This window comes from Camelina sativa, chromosome 2 (assembly GCF_030686135.1).
Source record: "Camelina sativa cultivar CO46 ecotype springtype chromosome 2, ASM3068613v1".
Lineage (NCBI taxonomy): Eukaryota > Viridiplantae > Streptophyta > Magnoliopsida > Brassicales > Brassicaceae > Camelina > Camelina sativa.
Window position 1 is genome coordinate 11,485,018 of NC_141881.1, and position 16,281 is coordinate 11,501,298.

The 16,281-nt window shown below is 33.9% G+C and overlaps 2 protein-coding genes and 2 pseudogenes across 5 annotated transcripts; 1 reads left to right on the top strand and 3 right to left on the bottom strand.

The window, feature by feature from the left end:
* Positions 1-1,216: 1,216 nt before the first annotated feature.
* On the bottom strand, positions 1,217-4,667 carry LOC104721189 (light-mediated development protein DET1). 2 transcript variants are annotated; one of them, XR_756936.2, is made up of 9 exons: positions 3,449-4,287; positions 3,165-3,359; positions 2,656-2,724; positions 2,498-2,554; positions 2,307-2,387; positions 2,059-2,220; positions 1,882-1,942; positions 1,698-1,797; positions 1,217-1,585 (listed from the first exon to the last, which is right to left on the bottom strand). XR_756936.2 is itself a non-coding variant. In XM_010439116.2 (9 exons), the coding sequence occupies exons 1-9, from the start codon at positions 4,187-4,189 to the stop codon at positions 1,446-1,448; spliced, it is 1,641 nt and encodes a 546-aa protein (XP_010437418.2). In that variant the 5' UTR covers positions 4,190-4,667; the 3' UTR covers positions 1,217-1,445. The 2 variants fall into 2 exon arrangements, 1 of the variants encoding a protein (XP_010437418.2); XM_010439116.2 differs by having other exon boundaries at positions 1,882-1,977; positions 3,449-4,667.
* A 73-nt stretch (positions 4,668-4,740) lies between these two features.
* On the bottom strand, positions 4,741-5,778 carry LOC104721200 (phytolongin Phyl1.1 pseudogene; annotated as a pseudogene). The gene has a single exon (XR_015578303.1). The product of XR_015578303.1 is annotated as a phytolongin Phyl1.1 pseudogene (transcript).
* A 3,918-nt stretch (positions 5,779-9,696) lies between these two features.
* LOC104721221 (UDP-arabinopyranose mutase 3-like) lies at positions 9,697-11,399 on the top strand (annotated as a pseudogene). The gene is made up of 4 exons (XR_015578306.1): positions 9,697-10,082; positions 10,215-10,465; positions 10,549-10,717; positions 10,929-11,399. The product of XR_015578306.1 is annotated as a UDP-arabinopyranose mutase 3-like (transcript).
* A 529-nt stretch (positions 11,400-11,928) lies between these two features.
* Positions 11,929-13,645, bottom strand: LOC104721208 (RING-H2 finger protein ATL7-like). Its single transcript, XM_010439137.3, has 3 exons — positions 13,149-13,645; positions 12,970-13,052; positions 11,929-12,466 (listed from the first exon to the last, which is right to left on the bottom strand). The coding sequence occupies exons 1-3, from the start codon at positions 13,392-13,394 to the stop codon at positions 12,088-12,090; spliced, it is 708 nt and encodes a 235-aa protein (XP_010437439.1). The 5' UTR covers positions 13,395-13,645; the 3' UTR covers positions 11,929-12,087.
* Positions 13,646-16,281: the final 2,636 nt, after the last annotated feature.

The window sequence follows — 16,281 nt, forward strand, 5'->3', positions numbered from 1 at the left end:
TAAGCTGATAACTGCTGAGACATTGCTCTTTCCAAATGCACTGGTCATGTTAAGGAAGTTGACTCACACCGCAATCGTTCTGCAATGCACATATGATCAAATGCAAGGAGAGGTGGCATCACAATACGAACACAAGAATGGACAACTACGGGCAGTTTCTGGATATAGCAATGAATCACAATACCAAGAGTATTTGTGCTTGTTCTTGTTCTTGGCCAAAATCCTTGCATCACGACCAGAAGTTGTACATGTTTACCTGCTGCAAGGGGTGTTTTAGAACTGAAATTGCAGGAGGATATTTGTTCTGGAAGAAGACAGTGCACATGTTATTTCTTAGGAGTTGGCTGCTGTGAACAACCAACATGTGGGGAGGCTAAGCTGGGAGCATCTCACTTATTTGGTCAATGTTATCTAGTGGTACAGATGAACGTGGGAAAGGAGGTTCCTAGTGTTGATATCACTGCAGCAACCAAGCAGCTCAAGAGGTTTAAAATCAAGCACAAATGGCGATTTAAATTTTTGTCTTTGGTCGTCAAGCTGGAGTTCTATTTGGAACGTCTTGGTGTTAAAATGGAGTATACAATGGCAGTTCCCTTGCCAAATCGGTAGCCATTCTTTACAAAACCTTAAGGTCAAGGTTTCTTGAGAGGGGGAGATTTGATACAGGAAATGGGATGTATGGCTTAAGTGAAAGAACGGGTCACACGTGGAGTCTAGTTATTGGTGGAAGTGAGGGAAAATACGTGGAGGGCTGCAATTAGAGCTAGCTGAAGTTGCTAAAGGCTTTAAGAGGGAGCTGTTCATCTTCTTCTTCATCATGAAAAGAATCTGAAACTTGAAAAAACTTGTAAAACTCTAAAAATAGTTCTGTATTGCTAGGTTTCTCTCATCTTGAGAGCTAGCTATGTCGATTCTGTGTTTTCTATGAACATTGGATCGATTGGTTATGGTTACGGTTCGTTGGTGAATTGATTTGTGTTGATTGTGAGATTTTGCTGTTACATATAGAGAAGATCAGAAACTCTGTCTGTTAGTCTATATGCAGCCATTGCACCAATGGCACACTCTACCGAGGGCACATATATCATGAACCTAATTTGTCTTTAATCACCTAACGTATTAATATCACCCCCACCTAATTCTTGTTTCATCATTCAATGTGATTGTTAATTTAATTGTAACAAGGAAATATTTTGAAGAGTAGTTACAACAGTCGTGTCAAAATTACAATTTATTTCTTTCTTGTGAAAAATTATAAATTGTTTCTTCCTTTTGAGGACAGATACAAACACATTATGCATGTGTATGTGTGAGATTTGTGTGTTTTAAGACATTTCCACAAAATTATGTGTTGTTCTGAGATATTTTGTTTTTTTTTTTATACAAACAAACAATAGATTACAACATGTAGGAGGAGACTACTAGACTAGTGGAAACCACAAGAGTCATCGCCGAAAATGGATATTGACGACAGAAGGCGGCATGAAAAGTGTTTGTTGGATGGAGATGGCAAGTGGTAAATGAGGATGGAAGAGAAATGAACATATCTTCTTGCTTCTACCATCTGCACTTCCACACTCTGGTCCTGTGTTCACCATATTTAATAGACAATAATCAATCCTAACGTTAGATCGTTGTTCTGTTCGGTTCGTTTTTTTTTTCGTTATGTTAATATCTAAACAACTGAAACAACCAACCTGGTTTTATCTTGAATTTCAGCGTTTGCGGTTGCCTTCGAGATATAAACTTAATTGGATTGTCTGAGGATTGCCTATGCCTATCTGCTGCGGAAATTAACTGTAACCATATCCGAAATTATAAGTTAACCAGATGAAGTCAATCATGAAATGGAAGAGAGAATAAGGGGTTTATAACGGTTACCTTTTCATCGAACCGGAAGAGAGATTGGTCGAAATATGGGGAGGGACTCTGTGACTGACAACTGAAAGGCAAAGAGAGTAACATCTTCTTCACAAACTGTGTAGAAAAATTGATTAGATTCGTATCGGAAAAAATTTACTTACAAAAGGAGATTATATGAAGTACATATGTATTAACCTGAGAAAAACTGTTTGCTTTGTTCTTCATGTACTTTAGTTGTTCAAGAGCATGGACGCTGTTAGAATGCGATGTTACAAAGCTCATGAATGGTGTACTACTTGATACTGTAAAGTGATCACTGAATTGTTCAAATAACTGGTAAAGATCTTCTGCTGAGTTCTGCATAAATCAATGTACTAAGTTAAGTTCTAAGTAAATGCAATTTTATCACAAATTATTAACTGGCTAAAATCACATCCATCTACCTGATAAAATGCTACAATGTCAGTTGTCTCCATATTATAAACCGCGAAGAAAGCTGGATGATGATCAGCACTTCTTGTTACCTGAGTTATCCATCAACATCATAAATCTAATTAAACAAATTGTGAAATCTGAATAGGACAATATCAGTTCTACGTAATCCAGGACTTGTATTATACAGAGAGCTGCTTACCCCACCATCTACACTGCCAAATTTAATTAGCAAGTGTTGTCGATCCAAAAACTGAACCTGGGCATCAAGAATACCCAAAAGGTTAGTTTTTCTCTTCATCAAATGCAAAACACTTTGACAAAGATTCCAGTTGCAAGGGAACACATGATTGATTTTACCTTCCAAATAATCAAGTCGACATAGTCCTGGTAATGGAAATAGAACTTCTTCTTAAGACTTTGAACCCTCTGACAAACAAAAAAATCATATCTTTCGATTAATTCAATCCAAGATGTAGTTGACTAATATACAACATACATTGCAAACACGAAGAAAGATGGAAATCACAAAGAACTTATAAGATATTCAACTTAAGTTGTCACTGTCAATTGCATCAATCCTAAACCTTTAAACTTCCATGATTAGGTCAATCCAAGATGTAAATGACTGATATACAACATACATTGCAAACTACGAAAAGAGGTGGAAATCACAAAGAACTTATAAGATTAGCTGCATCAACTTAAGATGTCACTGCCAACTGCATCAATCCTAAACCTTAAACTTCCGTAACCCTCTTATATAATCTAACAACTACAGTAGTTTCCTACTCAGTATCTAAGAGAGGAAGCAGTAACAGATTCTCAGACACAATCATAATGCATAGCCAAGTTCAAGAACAACAAACCAGAACGTTATCAGATTCTTCATTCCAAATCTCTCTGAAGATGAAAGAAAGCAACCGTTGCTTGATACCACTAAGAAACGAATTCGAACCACTAGCTTGACTAGTATGATGCTGCAACCCATTCTCCGCAGAATCATCTTCCTTATTCCCAACTAAACTCTGTTGTTTGCTCTTATCTTGACCCATCATCATTGCCTATATAACAAATCAAAACTTCACAAATCTCAAAACTTTTTGTATACTCCTTTCAAGACCACGAAAGATAACTGTAATCCTCACTTTACCTGAGAGCTAGAATTAAGAAAAAGCTCATCATCTTCACGACAAAAGTAACCAATAGCACGAGCATCAACAAGATGACCAGAATCCCTAATCTGAAGAAGATGAATCCTCTGATAACGCAACGAAAGAATCGCTAAAAGATCATCATATAGAAACACACCCATGTTATGAGCCAAATTGACGAAATCGTGATGAAACGCTCTCTCATCAAGAACCACACCATCATCTAATCTAAGAAGTATGAAAGTGATCTTATCAATCGAAGGAACACCAGGGACAGCGTCAGGGGAAGGAGCAGAGTCATGGATCTGAGCTGTGGAAGTAGCGAAAAGACCGAAACGACGAGTGTGGTGGTAGAGGAAGAAGTCTTTACAGATGAGTTCGTTAGCTGAAGCGAGATTGACTGAGTAGAGTTGAGTGAAGAAGCTATCGAATCTCGAAACACGGCGAGGTAGAGAAGGAGGTGCGGTGGTGGTGGTGGAATCGTCTTGTGTTGTGGAGTAAGTGAGCCAAGAAGGACGATAGACGATGAGTTCTTGGTGGTTACGAGAGAAGCTAATGAGGAAGAGACCGTCTTCGGTGAATTTGCGGAAGCAGTGATCGGGTGATTCGACATCGTAGAGTGTTGAGTTTGGGACTAGGTTTTCGTAGAAGAGTCTTGACCGATTCACGGAAGCGCTTGGAGGTGGAGTTCGAATCTGACGTTCGAATACCCTAGCGGTGATGTTACCGCTTGTGAACATTTGTTTTTGCCCCCACAGGGCACACACAAAAAAAAAAAGGAAGCTTTTGTGAGTTTGTGTTGGTGTTCAGGTTCAGTGGTGAAAATGGAGGAGACGATGGCAGAGAGAGAGAGGTTGGTTTCTCAATCTGTTTTAGATTGGTAATGGGCCTGAGATTTCGGGCTTGAGACTGGCCCAACAGCTGCAATATTGGGTCATTGGTTTATTTGAGTCCGATCGATGGTAGACAGAGGTGGAAGGGCGATGAGAGAATACAAGAGCTTTGGTTGGTTCTTCCTGCAAATGCTATGTTTGCAAACGGTTGCGGTTGTTAACGTTTTAAACGATTTGGATGGGAGTCTATGAGAGCAAGGATCGAATCTAAAGATCAATATGTTTATTGGTGAAGCCTTCTGCCTTCTAAAGACAAGCTTTGTTACTACTCTCATGCATATGCCACTCAAGTTCCACATTAGTTGCCGATTTCACTTATTCAAAAAGGCAAGGGGGCCTATATATTAAGACTCACATATTGGACCATCATCATACTTGAACAAGGATTGAGTTCCAGGTTTGAGAGCTCAAACAGTTTAATCATATATAGAGTGACATTACCATATCGTGAAATCACAAAGAACACTGAAGAGAAAGTAGATCCAACTGTACAAGGCTGTGACACTAAAGCAACACATAAGCCAAATTATAACTTTAGGCTGGCTACACATACAATCAACAATGCTGCATATTTTTGCCTACTGGAATTGCACAAGGGAATGTAAAGAATCGATATCTCGTCTGCACAATTCAGATTCAGAATTTGTAGATCATGAACGAGTACACTCAATGCCTCGACATATAGCCAACCAAATACCAAACAGTGTCAAGCAAATCGCTGCATCAATAGCAAGAACAACTTGAACTAAACGCCGCCATTTCCATTCAAAGCTTTGAGAAACAGAACGTTCCCTACTCGACGATACACACTCCGTTCCTGCTACCGTCGAAGCATCGCTTCTGTTCGGTCTATCATTAGACTTCCTATGCTCTTCAAGCTCAATGCTTCTAACTGAAATCAAATGATCTTTCCCTTTCTTCTTCTCTTGCTTGCCAAACTTCCCCAAAAGCGGAGCTTTAGTCGAATTCGACGAACCTTCGCTCTGTTCACCAAGATTACTATTTTGAGTCTTCAAATCATTGTTAGCACTCTCAGCAACACGTTCAAGTGAAGCTATGAGTCTAGTAACGACAGGAACAAGCTGATGTTCAACATCATCAATAGAACCAATCATAGCAGTAAAGCTGCTTCCTCTACGATTCTTCCTCGCAGCTTTCTTGAACTCATCTCTCAAATGTTCAAGAAACTTAAGAACACTAGATCTCCTTAAAACCTCATCAACAATAGCGAAATACACAAACCCATCTCCTCCTATTAAGAAACCAAACCTCCTCTTCCCGATGGTTTCGAAGTACCAATTGTGAAAAGGCGGAGACTTTTCTAAGCACAAAGCAGCGAGACCTTCGTTACTATGGTCACCACCGTTGTAAGAGTAAAGAATCTGATTGTCTCTTGAGACACAACAGTAATGAACTGTGTTCTTGATTAAACCCATTTGGAAAAGGTTTTGTCTTTTTTTTTGTTTTTTGGTTTAAGCAATCAAGTTGAGACAGAAGAGGAAAGAAGAGAAGTCTGTGATTAGAGCAAAGAAGAAGAGAGAAATTGAGATGAAGAAGTCGAAGAGTAAGTCAAAGAGAAGAAGAAAGTACCAACAAAATCCTTCGGCGATGTATTCAAAATCGAGGATGAATTCTCTCATTCCTCTTCTCTAGGGTTCTTGGGTCATGTGTGTGTGTGTGTGTGTGTGTGAGCTTTGAGAGATGTGAGTCCTCCTATCTTTGTGAAGAAAAAGTCAGAACTCGACGACCAAACAAAAGGACGTGGTCCACAACCCTATTAAAAAAACTATTAATTTCTATGTATATATAAATATAATATAGCTCTGGACGTTTGGTGCTTCAGTTCCATTTGGTTCGGTTCTTGCGGTTCTTTGGTTCCAGCTACAGTTTATAGATATCGGTTTGGTTCCGGTTATTTTATTTTATCCGACATATCAAAAAAGAACCAAACTACCTAAAATACCCGAACAAAACTGACAAAAATGTATTGGTCAGAGTTGGACAACTAAGCTTGTAGAGGATTTGCCAAACATTTTCGATTATATTCGGGTACACAATACACCGGATAAAATACCCAAATCGAAAAAACTAAACCAAAATAAAACCGAAATTTTTGTTTATTGAACTGAATTTATAGATAATTTTTTAATTTTGTTAGAATTTTGGGTTATTCTATCTAATATGTTGTTGATCGACAAACACCACAAATATATTAGCAATTATCATTTCAGCATACCTCACGGCAACAACAAATCATACGGTGAACATCATCTCACAACTGTCAAATTATTTAAGTTTGAAAGAGTTATTATAGATTATCTTTAGTTCAATTTGGTTTTGTAGACTCCTATCATATAAGAAGTGAGTAGATTTGTAGATGGTATAAAAGACGAATGTAGGAAACTGATTAGTTTATTTGGCTATATCTAGCTCACTGCCAAATTTGAAGTTTAAAGGCAAACAATTGTTTTTTTTTTCTTGCAAACTTACATAATCTTCTTTAATTGTTTTTTTTGAATAAAATCTTTTTTAATTATTTCCGTCTAAAAACACTAATATACACTACAAAATAAATTTTGGGCTCTTAAGTGCATTACAAAACAATCTTCCTTTATTGTTTTTTTTTTGTCAAAAAAAAGCCTACTATATTAATTGAGAAGTACAAAATTAAAAATAACCTTAAAAAGTGTAAAAAATTACATATAATTGCCATTAGAAATTGTTAAATAAAGGCTAAAACTGCTGAGACTATAAAAGATAATTAGTAATTATTAAAAATTAAAAATCCTACTATATTAATTAACCAAAATTGCGGGGTTACATAGATAATCAATTCATTTAATTTAAATACATAAACCAAAAAATCTAAACCAAAAAAATATTCCCTTAACAAAATCTTTATCCTCTTAACAAAAAAATATCAAGCCATGAATTCTTAAAAAGCTAAGTTCTTTCAAACGTGTCTATAATCAAAGGTTTAAACTATTTATTCATTGTTACAGCCTCAGTTTTTTTTTATGTCATTTTTTCAATGAGCATATTAAAAATTGAAAAAATTGCTAAGATTCTAAACCAACAATTAAATCATTATAAATAATTTAATTAATAAACTATTTTTGCAAATTTTTTTAAAATAAAATATTCAGCCCGCGGTCTACCGCGGGTTACTACCTAGTATTATATTAATCACAAAGATCATCGTACAAAATGTTCACAATCCCAAATATGTAACAAGACTCCCAAAACCATCACTTTTAAATTTTAATTAAGATTAATGATTCCTAAAATCTACACACTTATGTTTACTTTACTTTGAGTGGGCTAAGATCACTTTTAAATTTTAATTAAGATTAATGATTCCTAAAATCTACACACTTATGTTTACTTTACTTTGAGTGGGCTAAGAGATGAAACATCTAGAGCAATTTCATCATCAAAGTGAATGATATGAATCATAACAAAAAAATATAAATTTCAAATATAGTACTTATATTGTGAAATTTATTCCACACTAGATTTTGCGGCAATCAATACCCAAGTCGAAGTGCACTCATCAGTCATCAGAAAATCAGAAGACTATATATATTTTTTTTTTATGTCCAAAAGATTAAACTAATCATCTAGATTAGAAATTTTAGTTATCGAACCTTAGCTTTAACCAAAAAAAACTAGAATAGAACATAGCTTTGAATTCATCGTGCATAATATATTTTAAAACAGCTACAAAATCATATTACTTAATTATGGAAATTAGAAACTAATCACAAAATTCTCATTCCTACGCATGGCCATTCACCTAATTTGTTTTGTTGTATAAAAACCAGTCACCTAGTGAATCTGTATAATGAGGAAATAGTGAATTAACAATTGAAAAATTTTCAGGCTTTGAAAATTTGAAATATACAAAATGCACTTGTTCAAAAAATTATAGATATGAAACGTGTAATAAAGACATCATTTTAGGTGATACAGATTGAGAAGAAATGACTATCGTACAATGAACCTGAGGAGGAAGAGCTAGTCATCAAGAACATGTGACACTCGATTCCTTCTTTAACGTCTTTATTATTTTTTTTTTTTGGGCAAAACTTTAACGTCTATAATTCCTAAATTTAATGCCCAATTTTCATCTTTAACTTTCTGTTACATCTCTACTTTTCATATAAAATTATTTTAAATTGTTGCCTAGTCTCATACTCGAAATGTTCATATAAATATTTTAACTGACGTGTGTATATCTAGTTTTTTGGACAACCAATATATGATCAAATGTACTGTTTTCACAATTTTGTCCAGTGTACAATAAATAGGATTTCCATATTTTCGCCCAATAGTCAATTTTAGTAAATGGTGTTTGGTAATTTGATTCAAAGCAATAGTCAAGGATTTTCAAACATTATTTTTTTATTAATCAAAAGAGAGAGACAGAGAGTAAATTTATTAACTTTATGCTAAACATGTAACATTGTAAACTTTAAAGGTATGTTTTGTTAATCCTAACTCTTCGCAAATCAAAAATTCATTTTTTCCGAAAAACTCGAAACGACAAAGATTCGGTACGTTTCTTAAATTTTGGAGAGAAAAGACTTCTTCCTCGGATCTTGGGTGTCACATTCATTTATTATTTGATTCAAAGCAATAGTCAAGGATTTTCAAACTTTAATTTTCTACTAACTAAAAGAGAGAGTAAATTTATTAACTTTATGTTAAACACATGTAAATTTTAAGTATTTTTTGTTAACCCTAACTCTCCGCAAATCTAAAATTCGCTTTTCCGAAAAGCTCGAAACGACAAAAATTCGGTACGCTTTTTAAATTTTGGAGCAAAACGGCTTCTTCCTCGGATCTTGGGTATCACATTCGTTTATAATTATATATATAAACACTAGTTAAGATATTATCGAAAATGGTAATTCTTGTTTTTTAAATAATTTATGTATTTTCTATATATCAAATTTAAACATAATAATTTAGGATTTCAAAATAATCTACCAGTCATAATGAACACACCAGAATATATTCTATTAAAGATTTTAACCTATAGTCCTATAGAAGTACAAAAAATGATTCAACTTGCAATATATACTAAATATTTGTTGTAATACATTAATTCCTAAAATTGAAACACAAATTTATTGTAATAGTGTAATACATTAATCATTTGGAATCTTGAATAATCCATAAACCATCTAGAAGGATCTAACTCCAGTTTTGTAAAAAGATAGTAGATGACGTCTTAAAACAAGAAACATCAAGCAAGTTTTGGCAACCAAAAAGAAAAGTGAAAAGCTACTATATTTTATTCTTCAAGTAATATAATGGGATCTTCTCACTTCTCACCTCTATCTCATTATCACACATCACCTTCTCTTTTACTCTCTCTTATCCAACTCTTTTCAATTCCTCAGTCATCTCAAATGGCGCAACTCTCTTCCTCGGTGAATCCAATGCCCATGCTGAAAGATGAGCTCGACATCGTGATCCCAACAATCCGTAACCTGGACTTCTGTGGAGGCCATTCTTTGAGCAATACCATCTGATCATCATTCAGGATGGTCATCCTTTACAGACCATAAAGGTTCCAAAAGGGTTCGACTATGAGCTGTACAACAGGAACGATATCAATCGTATCTTGGGTCAGAAGGCATCTTGCATTTCCTTCAAGGACTCTGCTTGCCGCTGCTTCGGTTACCTGGTCTCCAAGAAGAAGTATATCTATACCATTGATGATGATTGCTTCGTAAGTAGCTTTCTCTCTCTCCCTCTATCTATCACATGTTTGAGTAGCATCATGCCATTATCGGTTTACTTTCAAACTAGATAAAAGGTTTTGTTAGTAAATTAGGGTTTTTTTTTCGGGGCAATGTTGCAGGTTGCAAACGATCCATCGGGGAATGATATCAATGTGATTGAGCAACATGTGATGAACCTCTTAACTCCATCAACCCCACACTTCTTCAACACACTTTATGATCCATACGCAAGTGGTGCCGACTTTGTTCGTGGATACCCTTTTAGTATGCGCGAAGGTGCTTTAACTGTGGTCTCCCATGGCCTTTGGCTCAACATGCCTGACTATGATGCTCCCACTCAGCTTGTGAAGCCACTTGAGAGGAATTCCAGGTAAATAGACAACTAATTTGCTTTTCTTCCCTTTTCTATGAACGTAAACATCACTAAGTTACTCTTTTTTTTGGTCTATGCAGGTACGTTGATGCTGTTATGACCATCCCCAAAGGAACTCTTTTCCCCATGTGTGGTATGAACCTCGCTTTTGACCGTGAGCTCATTGGCCCGGCTATGTACTTTGGACTTATGGGACATGGGCAACCAATTGGAGGTTATGACGACATGTGGGCTGGTTGGTGTGTCAAGGTACGTAGGTGAATTCTACTTAATTTATCATATTTGGCTCTCATAAAATTTTTGCTTTAATGAAAAGAAGTTATATATAGTCTCTTGTGCATTGGTTACTTTTTCATCTTAATACATTCGTCTACGAATCTAATCTAAACTTTGTAAATGAAGAGATGCATTTATATATTTCGTACAATCTATTCTAATGTTTTGGACAATGGACATGTAGGTGATATGTGACCATATGGGGTGGGGAGTGAAGACGGGTCTGCCTTACGTATGGCACAGCAAAGCCAGCTGCAACTGATTCGAGAATCTGGAGAGGGAATACAATGGAATATTCTGGCAGGAAGAGGCGATACCTTTCTTTCAATCAGTTGCTCTACCCAATGAATGCACTTCGGTGCAGCAATGCTACCTCGAGCTGGCTAAGCAAGTGAAGGAGACACTTGGAAAGGTGGATCCTTACTTCATCAAGCTTGCAGATGGAATGGTCACTTGGACTGAAACTTGGGAAGAGCTCAACACTCCAATTGCAACCGAAAACTGAAGCACTAAACGAGGGCGTGGTAAGTAAAAGAGAAGACGTGAATGTTAAAAGAAAAACCCAAAGTACAAGTAAAACTGAAGCACTAAGGTTGATCACATGTGTAACCCTCTATATGCTTCTCTTAATAATAATGTTAAAGAAAAATGGTGTAATATGTTCTTAAGTTATGTGTGTTGCCTTTACCGGCTTATAGGTATGCTATAAATAATGATGTAAACATGATGATGTAATGTAATGCAAAATTATAACTATATATTTTTTCTTCTTTTTACATATATTTCAATTTACTTATTTAGAGACAATTAACTAATTGTGATAAATATTTCTTAAATTGCATGCCTTATTTGTAAACAACAAAGATGCATGCTCAAACATATTTCAAATAAATATTTATAAATAATGCAAACAAAGAACTTGACTAGTGTATATCTGTAGAACGACTGATGAATAATGAAAAGAAAAAGAAAAAAAACTCGATAAAGTTCCATATAGCTAAGTGAGTTTGTTTAGTGGTTTTCGTAACTCGTAAGTAGCACGTACAGAGTCCGACACAACCCAAAACCAGCACTCTAAGCAGTCCATAAAACAACTATGAAGTTAAGTTTGTTGAGATAACCCCACATCAACTCCTTTCATGAGACACGAATGATAACTGACTTTTAATAAGTTGTGACACGAATTTTTCCAAACTTACCCAACTTTTATTATTATAAATTAATCATGCATTTATATCACTCATAGCTAGCAATGTAACAAGTCACAATGCAAGAGAGAGAGCAAAAATTTCTTAAATCCTAACCAGAACATCATCATGAGATAAAGCTTTTGTTTTTGCTTTTTAACCAAGTCTGCGATTCCAACAACCATCCGATGTCGTCCCTACGCTGTTTCGTTCATTCTCTTCTGTGTCCTTAGAGATAACCTCTTGATTATCTCCGTTACCTTCTTGGCCATCATTGATCTGAATTATTGCTTCGGTTGTTGATGACTGGGACTCTGGTTGAGCAGAAGCTCCTCCTCCATTAGAGTTTTCCATGGAAGAGACAACCTCTGGGCCTTGAGGGGACGGCTTCTGGATAAGAGAGAGACGACAAAGAGGGCAAGTTGTATGTGATGTGAGCCATACATCAATACATTCCATGTGAAAAGTGTGCCCACATGATGGCATTTGTTGGAGCTTCTCATTTGCTTGGTAGTCCCCAAGACACACTGAACATCTGTTTTCAAGTCAAAGTCAATCAAACCAGGTGATTTTTAATCATACTTTCTTATGTTTTGGCTCTTCAGCAAAGAAAGAAAACAAACAAATACAAAAGCAGCTACACATGTTATGAGGCCAATAATTATCTAAGAATAAAAGATTCTTTCAAATCACACAAGCACATTCTCCAGAGAAGTTATACAAACCACAACTTATATGACTTTTATAAATCACTTAATCATGAGAAACCCAAAATTGCACCAATTGTAACGGTTTCAATGCAAACTTATACACAAGAAACATTATCCACTTACCAATCACATCAAACATTAATTGGAAAAATCAAAATTATTACGCAAAGCAAAATTGTCATTTCTCTTTCTTATTTCCATCTCTCACTTAATTAGGTTTTAAGTCATACTCACGCAACATTATTTTAAGCTTTTCAATCACCAAAAAGTTACATTTATGAGATATAAGCCTTAAAAAAGATCTGAATCAAGAAAATACGACACTCACTGTGAATCTTTGACAGAGAAGCTCTCCTTGTAGATAACAATGGGAAGCATCTCTCTCACATCTTTGCTCAGTCCTGATTCAGCCTGCAGTTCACATATATTTGAAACAACAAACAAATCAATACAGAACCAAACCCCATCAAAATGATTCAAGAACCACAAAATCTTTCAGAGTCATACAGTTGAGAGATTGTTGTTGGGGGGAACGAGGGCACCACCACGCATTCCAAGAGAAGACCAATCCACATTGGCGGCGCTGTTACGACGGAGGTAAACGATGTAAAGCACGAAGAGGACGATGACTGTGAAACAAATGGGAATAGAGAAGATAAAAGCTTGGTACGCTTTCATTTTCTCAGTTCCGTTCGAGTTCGATGGTATGTAAGTTCCTTGAATTGGGTTTGGGTTTGGGTCGCTGTATGACATCGCCAACACTGTTTTGTTCCACACACCAAGACAAAAAAAAAAAAGGACAAGACTTATTTCACTTTCTGTCTTTGGGTTTGGTTCATTTCTGAGGGGGAATCAATGGTGGTGATAAGATGAGAAAGAGAGAGGTGGGGAGAAGTATTCAGGTGTTGTTATTTGTAAAAGACAACTATATGTGTTGCCTATTTATTTATTTTGAGAGAACATGTCACAACAAAATATAATTATAATATTTATCTAGTAAAATTACATATTAGGATAGGTACAAAATATGAGATATATGTCCATAAACGTATTAGGAAATATATTCTTAAATTTGAATAATTAAAAGTGGTGATTAATGTTGATTTTTTCTAGAGAAACAAGTTTAACATGTGTAGAAATATTGAAACCGTTTTAGGTTGTTGAAAATTTGAGTCATACTCATATTTAAGTAGATTTTTTTTTTTTTTTTAATTCACCAATTACAACTCACACGAGTATTGGACTCTGCTGAAGAACAATTGACACATGTTCGGTTGTTTTTGTTTTAAGCTTTTTGAAAACTAGTAATATTTTATTTTCTTTGACTATATATGATGCTAATTATTTTCTTTGCTAATTAAAGGTTTTTTTTGATGATTTAGCTGGAAATAGCTAAGATATTTGTAAAGAAATAATAATTTTATAGAAACTTCCCTTTTTCTTAAAATAGAAAAATAATACTTTGTCTATTTTTGTCTTCCAAATAAAATATCAGATAATTATATATTTTTAAAAATTTCAAACAATTTAAAATTTTCAAACAATTTTTTATTTCTAGTCTTTGCTTTCAAAAACATGTATTATATAAGCTTTAAACCTGAGTGATAAATCGATGTTACTAATATAAATACATATTTAGACTTTATGTTCTCTTGGTAATTCTAACATACTAATTTTATTACATTTAAAAATAAATATTTTATTAGATATCAAATGGTTAATGGTGCTACAATATATACAATATACATATCAAATTTTATCATTTAAGATAAGAATTGACAAAATTCAATATAAAAAAGCTCAAACAAAAAAAAATCAAAAAAAAAAAAAAACTTCCGGATTAGTTTTAGGTTACTGATCGATGCTCCAAGTTTTTCTTGTCGTGACTTACTTATATAAATAGTAATACAAACATCTCAAATATAATATCTAGACGTGAATTTCTACATAAATAACGAGAAATAATTACGCTATTAGCTGCAAAAATGCATGATATATTTCACCACTTCCAACGTTATGCTAATCTGGATATTCGAGTTCATTTAAAAATAAAATCACTTATTAGTTTTAGTTATTTAACGTTGTTCCAAATTTGTTATTATCGTAACTTACTTTATATAAATAATAATTTATCCATCTCAAATATAACGTTTGGACGTGACTTTTCGAGTAGATTTCCAAAAATAATTGCATTACTAGTTGTTAAAAATGCATCATTACTTGTTAAATATTTTAACATTTTCCAACGAACACGTGTTTCATATAACCCAAATCTATTTTATGCTAATTTGGCATATATCCAAGTCCCGTTAAAAGTGAAAACATTTATTAGTTTTAGGTTAGTGATCGGTGTTTTAATTTTCTTCTTATCATGACTCATTTTATAGAAATAATAATTTATGACGTTAAAACTCGAGAAATAATTACGCTATTAATTGCAAAGTTTACATCATTAATTGATAAATTATTTTACCATTTCCAACAAACACGTGGTTTATATAACTCAAATCTCTTATTATGCTAATGTGGTTAATCCATGCCCATTTAAAAATGAAAAATTATTAGTTTTAGGTTAGTGATTGATTCCAAATTTTTTCTTGTCGTGACTTAGTTTATATAAATAATAATTCAAACATCTCAAATATATTGTCTGAGCGTGAATATCGGCGTAAATCCCGAAATAAGTAATTTTTCGTTATTTAAATTTTTACTAGTTAAATATTTTACTATTCCCAATGAACACATGCTTTAGATAACCTAAATCCATTGTTATGCTAATTTGGCATATATCCAAGTCCAGTTTAAAATGAAAACACTTATTAGTTTTAGGTTAGTGATCGATGCTTCAAAAATTTTTTTATCGTGACTCATTTTGTATAAATAATAATTAAAATATATAAAATGTAACGTCTGAGTGTGAGTTTCAGAGTAAATCTTGAAAAACAATTACACTATTAACTGCAAAATTTTCATCAGTGATTGATAATTATTTTACCATTTCCAACAAACATGTGCTTTATATAACTCAAATCCATTGTTATGCTAATTTAGCATATTCATGCCCATTTTAAAATGAAAAATTATTAGTTTTAGGTTAGCGATTGATTCCAAATTTTTTCTTGTCGTGAATTAATTTATATAAATAATAATTTAAACATCTCAAATATAAAGTCCGAGCGCGTATTTCGGCGTAAATCCTGAAATAAGTAATTTTTCGTCATTTGAATTATTACTTGTTAAATATTTTACCATTTTCAACTAACACATGCTTTATATAATTCAAATCCATTGTTATGCTCATTTGGCATATATCCAAGTCCAGTTTAAAATGAAAACACTTATTAGTTTTAGGTTAGTGATCGATGCTTCAAAATTTTTCTTATCGCGACTCATTTTATATAACTAATAATTTGAATATCTAAATTATAACGTCCGAGTGTGAGGTTCAAAGTAAATTTCGTTAAATAATTACGCTATTAACTGCAAAATTTGCTTCATTAATTGATAATTATTTTATCATTTCCAACTACAAGTGCTTTATATAACTCAAATCCATTGTTATGCAATTTGGCATATACATGCCTATTTTAAAATGAAAAATTATTAGTTTTAAGTTAGTGACCCATATTTTGTTGCGACT